General features: G+C 30.6%; 1 protein-coding gene across 2 annotated transcripts in view; it reads left to right on the top strand.

Annotated features, from left to right (window-relative positions):
* SYTL4_3 (synaptotagmin-like 4) overlaps positions 1 to 13,108 on the top strand; it is a gene marked incomplete at its 5' end in the record, with an annotated part of 80,650 nt that overhangs the window by 27,962 nt on the left and 39,580 nt on the right. The window contains 5 exons of one of the 2 annotated variants that reach the window (XM_035732639.2): positions 2,839 to 3,005; positions 4,010 to 4,283; positions 5,914 to 6,125; positions 6,751 to 6,959; positions 7,945 to 8,073. In XM_035732639.2, the coding sequence (XP_035586076.2) occupies positions 2,839 to 3,005; positions 4,010 to 4,283; positions 5,914 to 6,125; positions 6,751 to 6,959; positions 7,945 to 8,073 (991 nt within the window). Of the gene's footprint in view, positions 1 to 2,838; positions 3,006 to 4,009; positions 4,284 to 5,913; positions 6,126 to 6,750; positions 6,960 to 7,944; positions 9,286 to 13,108 lie in introns of those variants that run through there. The other variant, XM_051212231.1, reaches the window with a different exon arrangement.

Genomic DNA, 13,108 nt, shown 5'->3' with positions numbered 1-13,108 from the left:
ATTTCATTAGATTTCACTACCTACACTGACTAGTGACTATGTAGATGATTGGAATTTATGTTTATTTCATTCGTTGAGGTCGGTACGTGGAGGGAAAACTTTATATTCGAAGGTTTTCTGTTATCTCGAAGTCAATGCAAATTAATATGAGGACTTGCGAGTAGATAATGATACCGCTAAATAATGATCCAAACATAAAATATTATTTAGTGCTAAATCTTTAAGTGTTTAATATAACACATTACATATTTGACAGTCTAAAATATACCACAATAATACAATAAAACTAATTTATGCTATTAGGAATTTAATTGAGAAAGACAACCAAACCACATGGATTATTTCGCTCAAGAATTCGGCTTGCAAAGATCATTGACACAATGTTATGTAATACGGTTTAGCAAAAAGATTTAACATTAAATCAACAGAAATGAGTAATTACTTAATCTGTCTATATACTAGCAGTCATTATTCACTCTTCGTGATAAATCTTCTAATGGAACGCTAAGTTCGGTTCCTAAGCTCTTCTAGTAACCCCCAGACTAGATCTACACATCAACTTTAACACGAGAGGAAAGGCGAGAGATATGGAAAGAACACTTTACTCCAAAGGTTCACTTATGTACAGAAAGTCTAGGGTATTTATAGTATTCTAGATGGCTTTGGGTTTCTGGAAAATTCTGGAATGTTATTGAACATAGTAGCATTCAACCAGAAACTCGACATGTGACTTTTCACCTTCTAGATGTTTCTGGCAAAACTTCTAATGAATGCTGATTGGATAAGACGCTTCATAGTGTTTTTTGAGCCTTTCTTGACTTCTTTTCGAGGACTTTTCTGGATCTCCCTAACAATTTGTTTGGTCTGTTCTATCACTTAAAACAATAACTGTTTTAACATAATTATAAGATTTATTTGTAAACACTATGTAAGTTGTATTCATGTAACTACATTGTGACTGAATACAAAAATGACATGACTGTATTAGACTTTTAAGTTTCCTCTATACGATTTATAAAATGAACCACAATTTTTATCGGCCTGTTTAAACTGACTACATATGATCAAACTGAAATCGTATTTTTTGACATTCGGCTACGTTTTTTTTTGTGTCTAAAGCAACGTTAACACAACACAGTGGATATTTATCGTTCACAATTGTTGAATAGTTTAAAATTCCATATTTTATGTTTGGTCTATTCTCAATTATCGATAAGTTGTTTTTATACTTTGTTTATACACTTACTACCACACATTTTGTCTCCACGTTTTTTTTTAATTATTATTATTGAGAAATATGATCATCTGATAACTTTTGGCAGCTGATTACCTGCTGATCATTCTATAGATCTCCATGTGATTTGTAGTTTACGGAGAGTTAATAACAAAATTAGACAGAAGAATAATTTCCATTTATTGAGTATCATGTTTCGTTTTTGTTTTGAAATTATTGCGTGAAATCATTATGAAAACATTACTGTCGCTTGGTTATTAGAATCAACTACTATTTACAAAAATGTCCGTACAAAATCAGATTAATAAAACAATAGAATTCATACATGTTAAAGTTAGACGAGCAGATTAGTTAATGTATTTCATTGTTAACTATAAAATGTTTAGATTTTGCATATTATAGTTGAAAGCAATATGCTAATACTACAGTTTTTTGTTAAACTACTTGCCTTCTGAACAATTTGTGAGTTTTTCAATTGACATACTGAATGAATATAAATATAAGAATCATTTGAATTTATCATTTAGATACATCGGGAACCTTAGTCACTTTTCAAATGAACTTGTTAGTTTACATTGTAGTTAAGTCTCATTTTATGATGAAACATTTCTCAAGTTCAATTTTATTTCTAATGGAATCCAACATTAGACGATCGTAAAACGTCATTTAAAGCAAATCTAGTTTTTAGTACAATGGGTTTGTAAACAAACTTTAAATGTACACCGTTAAACTATTCCACAATTACTTAACCTCTATAACTTGATTTTATTTAAGTATATCTAATAGATCAGAAAATAAGTCATTCATTGAAGGAATCCTTTCAAAAAATGTCGTTTAATAAAAAGCCGTAACAAAATAAATGTACTACAGATTATAGTTAATAATTTTGATCTATCATACACATAGTTCCCTTTATCATTTTGAAAAGAGTAAGAACAAAGATTCTAGCAGAATAGCTTGAATTCATTTTATTTCGTAATAAATGAATTCATGCTATTCTACTAGAATCTTTATTCTTGCTCTTTTCAAAATTTTGATGTAGTTTTGTTCTCTGAGTTAGATGGTTTGTTTGTGGAGCTTTCATCGTTCTTCTGAACGACATCATCAGCACAAACTTCAGATAGAAGTGAAGTGTTCGAATTTCTTCACATGTGGTTCACAGATTCTCCTGTAGACTTAAATGTTGGTTGATGAACCACATGTGAAAAATTTCGAGCACTTCACATCCACCTGGAATTTGTGCCGATGATGCCATTCAGAATAATGATGAAAGCTCCACAACCAAACCATCCAGCTCAGAGAACAAAACTCTGTCAAAATCATCCACCTGAGCTACAAATCTCCACCATCTTGTAGTTAATAATTCTAAGTAGTATTGTATATTTAGCAAATAAATGGGATTTTTATTTTATGATACTGAATGTAACCACGTTTTTTACTTCAATAATTAATGTTTAATCAGTTTTATAATTCGATAGCATTACAGAACTTCATATCACTAATTTGATTGTAAACATTTTAGATCCGCAGTGAATTTATCATGAAATAGTAATGCAAAATATTACATACATTTTCATTTCATTTTCTCACTTTTTGATGTCTAGAGTAAATCATACAAATCAAATCACTATAAAGCTTATAATGAAATGGATGAATTAATTCATGGTGAAATTGATGTATCAATGGAATATAATGCTCAAGATCAACAACTTGGAGTTAGTTTATGGGCTGCTAATAATTTAGCACATGAAAAATATATAATCGGCTTACCGTAAGATTTTGTATAACATTCTATTTGAGTAACTTATCTTCTTTAATAATCTAAAATGAGTTGATTTTTAACCATATATATTTAGTTATTTGCTCCACATTTTAAGTGATCACTCATAGTGAATAGAATGTTGTTTGTAAAAGCAAATGAAGGGAGTTTTATTTAAGTAATAATCAGACTGTAGTTTGTTGACTATAGTTATATGTATTTTATGCTAACAAAATCATAGTTTCTTACTGTACGATTGTAACGACTGAAAATGTTTAAGACGTAGATAACCATATTGTAATTTCCCAGTTACTGAAGTTACAATGAATATTCAAGAAAGTAGTCTAGCTATTTGAATATTTGTTTAAATAATTCCTCTGTAATTTAACTTGTTTTATAAGTGAATTATTTACTGTTAGTCCTATATAAGAAATATTTAAGCCTTTGTGATAATCGGAAGTATTTGAGTTATAGTATGAACTAAGAATCCCAGAAATAATTTAATAGGATCAAGAAGTACTAGATAACCACAAACGAATGTACTGTATTTAGAATTGGAAATCAAGCATTCAACAAGTACAAAGGTATCATTAGTTCATTCAAACACCACAGCCTTTTTAACTTAAAAATGTTGAGGCTTCATGTAGCAACTTTTTGCTTACATTTCTATAGGAAACTCAATATCATAACTTCATGAAATGTAGTTGAATGATTGTCGATTTAGTTTGAAAGCAAGTAAAAACCAGTATAATCAATGTATAAATATGTATTATCTTCTGATTTTAACAGTTATAGAGTGATCAATACAAAATACTAGGACATTAAGGTCATTATTATCTAGCGAATTTGTTGCCAGTATTTGATTCACATCAACATTTTCAAAATTGATGATAATTAGATTGTTCGTTTTTTCGTTGTTTCAATGTAAAATAGGTTAAACTGTGTAAGGGTTATGATATAACAACTACCTTGAAGTGATTCGAGTTTGTTTTTTTTGTTGCTTATATATGTTTTAGTCATGCTACAATCTCATTGCTTCCAGATAATGTAAAATATAATCTCAAAGTATCTGGTAACAATAAATGGGATGGAAGAGATGCAGTTTTTGATCTTAGTGTTTGTTTTACAGTACATAGATGTGATTTAAACAAGAAGATTATTGTAATAAAGTTATGGTCTAGAAATGGTATAAAATCACAATTCACCATTGGCCAAACTGTTATTCCTATAAAAGAATGTAATCTTTTGTTCTCACCATGTAGAAAGTGCTTCCAATTGATAAGTGAAAATGTAAGTGTTCATTAAATATAATATCATAAGGGGCAAAACGAAATAAGATAAATTAAACTATTTCTATTAAAACCAATTTTATTTACAGTTGTTTAATATAAAGCATTTACCCATATTTTCCTTGAATTTAAACATATTGTGAGTGTTTGCTTATGAGCTGCACAAATCTTTTGCTTTTGAATAGTAATATCGGTTGATTTTTAGCTATTCCAGAAAATATACAAGGTGTATAACATTTTTGAACTATACACCAAACGCTGTAGTTTAAATTGTGACTTTAACTACATGAAACTTCTATTCTTCACAAATACTTAAGAACTAATTACGGAAATTCATCTCTATTTATTGAATACTATGATGGATGGTCACAAATTTTGTACGCTATAAAGAAGCATGAAAAGTAAACTATTATTCAAATTAAGTATCATTCGTTACCGCCTAAATAATGCCTATATATGATTGCCAGATCAATTCAAAGCGATAGCTTACCAAGCAGTTGAACAGCATTCATACACATCCAACTATTCAGAAGATAGTTTTTTCTGTACATTTTGATATATATAGTACGCACATGTTTGGTAGGGACTTTCTACCTAGTCACTGATCCTCAGAATCTCCTACAATTGAACTCTGAATGAAAGATACAACGAGAGACGCAAGAAAAATGTTTTATTTTCAAGATAACTTTAGAATGAGAAAAAAAAGATATTGATAGCTTCATTTTGGAGCTTGATATTCTGAAATATTCAAGAAACGTTCTAAGTTTAGTCACAAATTGGTAAATAACCAATCAAGATATGACAGATTATCTATCGTTTATTTAAACTCTCTGGGGGAAATCTCTATTGTATAATTACTAGACAAAGAGTTTTCAGCCTTCTTTTAACTTTGTAAACTTTATCAAGGACCTACTCTCTTGTGAAAAATATGATTTTTCTCTGGTCTACCTAGTTTCACGTTCCTGGTAGCGTTCTATTTTCTGATTTTTTATGCTCATACAACTATCACTTCTGTTTCTTAATTTTTCATCACTGACTGTGTTCATTCGCGAGGTATCCATGAGTATAATAAGCTGAAAATTAATTACATCGTCTTCTATGTTCATTGTTATATTTACCCCTAAGTGTACGATTTGTTTTTCCCACGTTCCAAGTATCTCTCGCACAATGAACAAAACTTTTCCGATTCTTCTTCCTATAGTTCCTAGTCCCTATTTATTTGTACTGTGATATGACTTTACAAACACTTTATCTCTTACGTAAAAACTGCAAGTGTACATATTCTCTCCTTGTCTCTCTATCTTTGTTGGCTAGAGCAGGAGGTTAAAAGTCGTCCTGACACCTTTTCCTGATATTTTTTCCACAAACGATTTCCACACTGGAATAGCAAGATTAGCCGTAACTGGATAAAATGTTAAAAACTTGATAATTGCTCAGATTTTCATCCAATCTTCTTTTAAGGTAAAGCTTGTTCAAAGGTATCCATGCTGCTTGACCGTTTGACTATGGATCATAAGGAGAAAAGCGTAAATGAATAATCCCTGACTAAGTATTTCATGTAGAACATTTAAATCTATTGTTTTATTTATAACAAAAGATTTATAATCTGTCAATAATATTTTTCCTCATAGAATTCAATCATTACAAATCCTAACATAAATACAGCTTACTACGGTGAAATCAAACTTGCTTTACGTTTTGCAATATCTGATTATCAGAAAAAAGTGTTGTGTGTAACTGATGAAGCTATTGATTTGATTGGCGTATTAAATGTATGGATAAAGGAAGGAAAGAATTTGCATTCACAAAAAGCTGGTACAGATATAAATTCTTACGTGACCGTGTACGTTTACAATTATAACTCTGTGTTTTAAAAATCAAATAACAACTTCACTCATGAAATTTATTTTTGAATTCTATAATGTGTACATCAATTACAGCTTGTGGAGTTAACTATATCAATGATATGACAGTTACCAACTGATGGCATTTAATGACAAATGGTAAATATAATAAGGTGATAGTTTTTTGAAATATTGACACCTCGATGAAGACCAGACACCTCAACTAACTTGCGATTGCCATAAGAATAAACATCCCTACATTGGATTGTGTATTCGACTGTTATTGTATGATAGTCAAGTGAGATGGAGTGAAAAGAATTAAGTATCCACCGTGTTTCAATGAACTAAAATATTAAATATTGCTTTACTACATCTATTTTTTAGATGAATGAATGGTCCGTAAGTTTTTCCATATTTAACAAGCTAAACAGCAATAACGATACTTACAAAATATTCAATATTCAGTTATATGGTACACTGTTTTTACAGTATTGAAAATTAAAAGGCAGTAAATAGATTCCAATAAGTGAACAATTAGCAGACATACTTTGACATCAAATAGAATCTATCAAATAAACATTTGCTTTTATCAACCACATTCATGCAATTATTTAATTTAATTAGGGAACTAACTGATCCTGACCACAAAACAGAATGTCGAAGTACTGATCAAATTCTACGAAGTGATCAACCAGTTTGGAATAGTTTACTTCAGTTTTCAGACAAACATCTTAGTGAATTAATCGAATCTACTATGAAAATATTTATTTGGAATCGTTCAAGTAGCTTTAGTGATCCAGAACTATTGGGGATCGTACAAATTGCCAATAAAGGTAATCACATGAATTATATATATATGTGATAGTGAATACCCCACAGATGATTAACTTGCGAATTAAACTGCTATGTGCAAACATAGGGCCCAAATCAGACAATTATAGATATTTTATGAAGGAATGAATGAATGAATACTTATTATACAGTGAGCATCTAGAAATTTACGTCTTTTGTCCCATTATCTTTTAAGAACATGCAATAATACGATAATCAATGATGAGAGAACGAAATAATCACCAGTTATGATTATTACATAACATTCTTTATTCGTCAACAACATTTTCATAAGTAAAAATGAATGTTGATAATGATGATTTCGTTGAAATTATTCCATACTTTTCTATGGCAACATAAATTAAACTGTTCAACAAAGAATGGAAAATCAACATTCAAGAAATTTCATCTCAATCAAAGATGCGAACTATTTCACTCCATGCTCACTGGTTGAATTTTAATTCAAGCATCAAGACCTGAAGATAATATTTAAGGAAATGTTTGACCGATTCATGTAAAATATCATTTTCCTATGTCACACATCATTTCTATTTTTATCTATAAATACTACAATTTTCAGAAGGGGTTTTGTAAATTATAGTAATTTTAATAATTGAGATCATGAGTCAATTGAAGCTGGACCTTCATGGAAAACCTGGAAGCACTGGACGGCCGTTTCGTTCTACTACGAGACTCCTCAGCAGTGCGCATTCACGATCCCGCCAGTGGGGTTCGAACCCAGGACCTATCAATCTCGCGCGCGAGCGCTTAACTTATAGACCACTGAGTCGGCCGGCATCCAACGGTTTTCTCTCAACTCTAAAATACATTATCCTTCCCCCAATTACTGCTATAATTTTCTTTCTGAACATCTACATACTCCTGAGAATATCAACTTTATATTACAATTCTCCTAAAAAATTTTATTATTATAAAATACATCTCTTTATTTTTGTTTTTTCTTCCTGTCCTTTTTTTAAACCGAAGAAGAATCTGAATTAATGAATACGATCAATGATAACAACGTAAATGCTAATGTATATCAAGGCAGTACAATAACGAAAAGTACATCATTGTGGGAATCTGTAATATCTAAACCTGGTGACTGGATAGAAGGTCTGCTTAATATTACAGCTCCTAATATAAAATAACGAATATAAAACATTTTATAGAAATATATGTATATGAATCTTGTAACTACTTAGAATTTGGTGGTAATTTTCAAATGTTAATTCCTATAATTCTTACAAATTATTGCAAACTATTACATAACAATACAGTTTACAGATTTCTTAAATGTTATTGATATTGAGAATTTAACTCTGATTTAATAGTCAATTAACAGGTTTGAAACATTTTCCCACTTTAACTTTCTTATATTATTTTTATAACAGCCTAATTGTAAAGTATTCTCTTGTATTGAGAATTGGTCAATCTAGAATAAGTAACTGTTTGAATAGATATTAATTTGAATATTGTAATTAAATTAAGTATTAAAAGTCAATTAAATATAAACAGATTTCAAGGTAAAATAAAGTAAAGAGGTTTTTGGTAAATCCTTTAAGTGATTACAGCTAATACAGTTTACGACTTTGGTTCCTTTAGAGCTCCTGAAGGTTTCGTTGAGCTTTTTGAGGGCCATCTCAATAGTTTTAAGAATATTAAAGAAATTAAATACGATTATCTATTAATATTTCAGATATATATTATTTCCCTTATTTTGATTTTCAATATTACACTTAATGTATATACTTTCATAAGGTTATTTGTTACAAAAACTGATTCACCCAAGTTGCAATAGAGTTGTAATTATAACCTATGAATTTTTATGAGAAATGTTCCTTACACAAAAGTAAGTGGAAAATATGCTTGAACACTTATCATCAGGCTGTTTAATTATGCAACCAGTAAATAATTGGATATACTATAAAAATTATAAAAACTAATATAAAACATCTATCTATGAACTATATGACCATGAAAACCTATAAAAAAAAACTATTCCAAGGTTGCTTACCGTATGTAAGTGTATTTCATTACTCAACAGAGCATGTATATAACGTTCAATCTGTATTAAATCTCAGAATGTACTTAAATATGTTGGGGGAGGGTAGGTCCTCAGAAGTCACTTGGTAAACGTCTTAGTTTTGTAATTCTATTTTGGAAATTTGAATCTTTTTGTTTTCGTGCCAAAAGCGCCCATTTTTACACTCAGATTATATTCCCCACTTGAAAGGACACTAAATGTCACCGGTTCGTTCCCTCTTTTAATATGCTATTTTGTGACGTTTCCCAAGGGCAGTTTTATGCTGTATATATACGCTCCAGTTGTGTGCTTGTTGTAGTACATATTTATGGATGCTTGTGAAATATAATTTTCTTGTTCTGATTTTGGTGTTCGTTCTCTAGTTAGCGGGGCTAAGACGCATCGGAATAGTTAGTTTAGCTGGTCGTTATGACGCTGATACCTAGTCCCATTTATCGATTTTAGATGATCTCGTAATCTCTTCAAACTTAGAAAAATATGGTTAAAAGATTTTCTAATGTCGATTTGCAAAACATTTAACAAAGTTTTTAAGATACGATAAAATATATGATCATGTTTTAATTCAGCATGGTATTTGTGTTGATATTGCGGTGTTTGCTGCTGATGTCGACAGATATAATTAGTATGTATCATCAATAGAAATTGGAAAACCTAAAAGCAGAAGGTTGAGAAAATTGATGTGAAGAGAACGAGAACAGAGAATGATCGGTATGGAAACGAAGGAACAATGAAGTGTGAGACAATTGATGGATATTTTGCAAATGAAATATTTACTGTTTTATAGCAACTCTCGTAAAATCAATTTCGATAATGGTTATATTTTGTCAAGCCTTTTTAATAACTTACTTAACAGACAATATTATCCGAACAGTAACAATCCGCATATTTCTTTGTACTATTATGTACCATTATCTTGTCTGTATAAACGTGTACCCTTGATCACATGAAAGCCTACGCACATATCCCTCCATAGCCAAAATGTCGATAGCTTAAATATCGCTCGATGAATCCTTCTCTTTCCCATGTGTATATATATACTCAAATTCTATTATTAGCCTTTGCCTTGTCTAGCTGCGCCTTATCCGATTTGACTACGAATTTGCTTCTGTATGAGCTTGCATACACACATTCGTCTCTGCTTCAAATTCGCTCGATGTGCATATGACTTTGTTGTCTGTGTTATCCGCTGATAAACTGTAGTCGCAGCTTCTAATTGCCTTCTAGTTTCAAACACCATTGAGATTTATATAATAACGATTATTAGGGTGATTGATTAATGAAGCCAAGCCACTACCGTATTCAACTACATTTAGTTGTCCGCGCCTATGTTCACGTTCACTACAGTATTACAACTGATTTAATTTATAAGCAAAGACGGATAGTGGCTAGCAGTGGAATCCAGGACGCGCGTTTCATCTTATGTGGGACTCGTCAGCTGGACCTGACTGCATGTCAGGGTTGATGTTCACTCTGGGACTCGAACCCAGTACTTTTCGATTCAAACGCCACCGCTTTCTCCACACAGCTACTGAGTCTTGATAGCCACTAGCTTGTGCAATAGGGTGAATTTGAATTCACTTGGTATTGTTTACTTGAATCTTCCTATCGATGTTTAGGACTGCAATTGATCGGTCTCTCATTGGCATATGTGCATACTGTGCGTATGCCTCGATATTGCTTTAACTCACAAGCATTATAAATAAAGATGGATATTGGCTAGCAGTGGAATCCAGGACGCGCGTTTCTTCTTATCTGAGACTCGTCAGCTGACTGGATCCCAGGGGAGAGTATAAAGTAAAAGAGTAAAAGTATATTACAAATAATTCATTAGTTCATCGCAGTTGAGTAAATAACTCGCATTGTATGCATTTGGTTAAAAGACAAAGTAATAAGAATAGATTAAAGCTATTATTTTGAGATTAGGATTTGTTGATGAAGACGTTTCGTGAATTACAGTTCATGAACAGAATGTTTTTTATAGAGTTTTGTCAACTATTTAGTTGAATATACATTAGATAATATTTGAAACTGAGTTTAAAGTGATAAGTTTAGGAGCTATGAAGATGAAAGAATACTTGTTTTATCTTGTTGAATATATACCTTGTGCTTTGTCAATGTATAACGTAATGATACCGCCAATTAGAGAACAGTGAATTATCGACCGGACCAATGCCGCATAAAACCCGTACGACCAGTCTAGATTACTTATCGGTCCTGCTTCCTGCCTAGCCCTGACTGTTATGTCCAGAACACTAATCTCAGCCTCTGCGATATGAATCATTTATTTCAAACACACTGAGTTTATATATAATCCAAACAGACCACATCGTATCATAAAATAGGAAACAATATTTGTACAAGATTTAGCCAAATATGGCTGTGAATGTGGGAGATAGTAATTGATATACAGGGCATAACTCAGGAATGGTAAATCTTTTAATAATAGTCTATGGAACAAAACAAAGCTTATAATAAGAGGAACATGAATATGCATGGTTAAATTACTTAACAATTATGCAATAAAAGTACATGTATCGTATTAGTCCATGAATAGTTCTCAAAAGTTACCATTCATAACTCTCGCAGGGATATAACAACTATGATCTCAATTGTACTAAAAGTATTCTTTATTGTTTCCTTACTACTATTTAAACTTGTCTTCTCTTTATTTCAGCTATTTATTCACTCCGAAGAAGTGATCTACATCAAGTCACGAAATGTCAGAAATAAAAGTTTTCTAAGCATTGGAATATAACAAAAAATTTATATCTTTTTTATTAAGATTGAAATTATTATCTAATGTTATATTTATCTTAATTTATAAACTAATCACAAGCATAGAAGTAAAAACATTTAGATAATTAAAACAACTCATTGTGTCATCGAATAAAAAATAAAAAGAATTCAGTGAAGAAAATTTCTTTTTCGACAAAATCATTTACTTGAGCTGTACATTCATATTTATAGTTGCATAGTAAATATTATGTCTGTAAAAGCATAGTAAAGATTGATCTGTAAATTATTTTCATCCTACTGTTCTTCTCTAATGGCCTGATTATTACATAACCTCATTTGATATTTTGAATCTCCAATCACTATATAAAACAATCTTTTCTATTCTTCGATAGACATTTATTTACCATACAACTATCAATAAGAATATACAGCTTAAATAAATGATTTTGTTGAAAAGAAAATTTTCTTCACTGAATTCTTTTTATTTTTAAAATGATTTGTAAAGTAATAATTTCTCCGCCTAATTTATCATCCTGTTTTACAGTGTGCTATCAATAAATATAATGATTGTATTAAATATCTATTCTAGAAATCAATCTCAAACATATCTTTATTCTATAAAATATGAATTGTAAGGATTTATTGGTTAGTATTTCAAAGAATAACTTCGCCTGGAGTCCCTCCCGGGGGCTACCGCCGGTCCCAAGCACGGATAAAGGCGGAGGGTTGAGCATGGAGTTAGCGACCGCATCCCGTAAAAAACTAACTCGCTAAAATAAAGCTTACCCAAAAAAATTATCCAATAAAAAATTTCAAAAAAATAACATAACTGTACATATAAAAAACTACCGTAATCATGATATGCTTTGTGTTACAAACGGCAATACCGTAACCTTAAAAATAACAGATTCATTTGAACTCAACTTAAAAAGTTGTCTTATCGTATCTTAACAGTATATTATAAATACTGTCTTTTCTATACATGTCATTTACTAAATTGTCAAAAATAAGTTGAGATTGAAACATTGATATTTATATATTTAACGGTTTATATGATGTAATATTTTCTATTATAACAATTGGAAGTGTCTTTTAACGTGTTAGAAATAAGAATATCTGTTATGAGAGTTGTTGACACTGCTAGATATTTAGGAAGATAGATATTGAAATTCATTACCAAATCTATATATTGATTCTCATATATTGTTTATCGAATGATCAACAACAGTGCAGTTATTTGTATCAAACTTGAAATGTTTCATCGTTTAGTAAAACAAACGTTTACTAATAAAGCTCCACTGCCTATTTATTGAAATAAAGGATAATTGAGCATATAACAATCTACTATATTTATATCTAAACCACTAG

This window comes from Schistosoma haematobium, chromosome ZW (assembly GCF_000699445.3).
Source record: "Schistosoma haematobium chromosome ZW, whole genome shotgun sequence".
NCBI lineage: Eukaryota > Metazoa > Platyhelminthes > Trematoda > Strigeidida > Schistosomatidae > Schistosoma > Schistosoma haematobium.
Note: the sequence above shows the minus strand (reverse complement) of the source record. Positions and strands in the feature narration are given on the sequence as shown.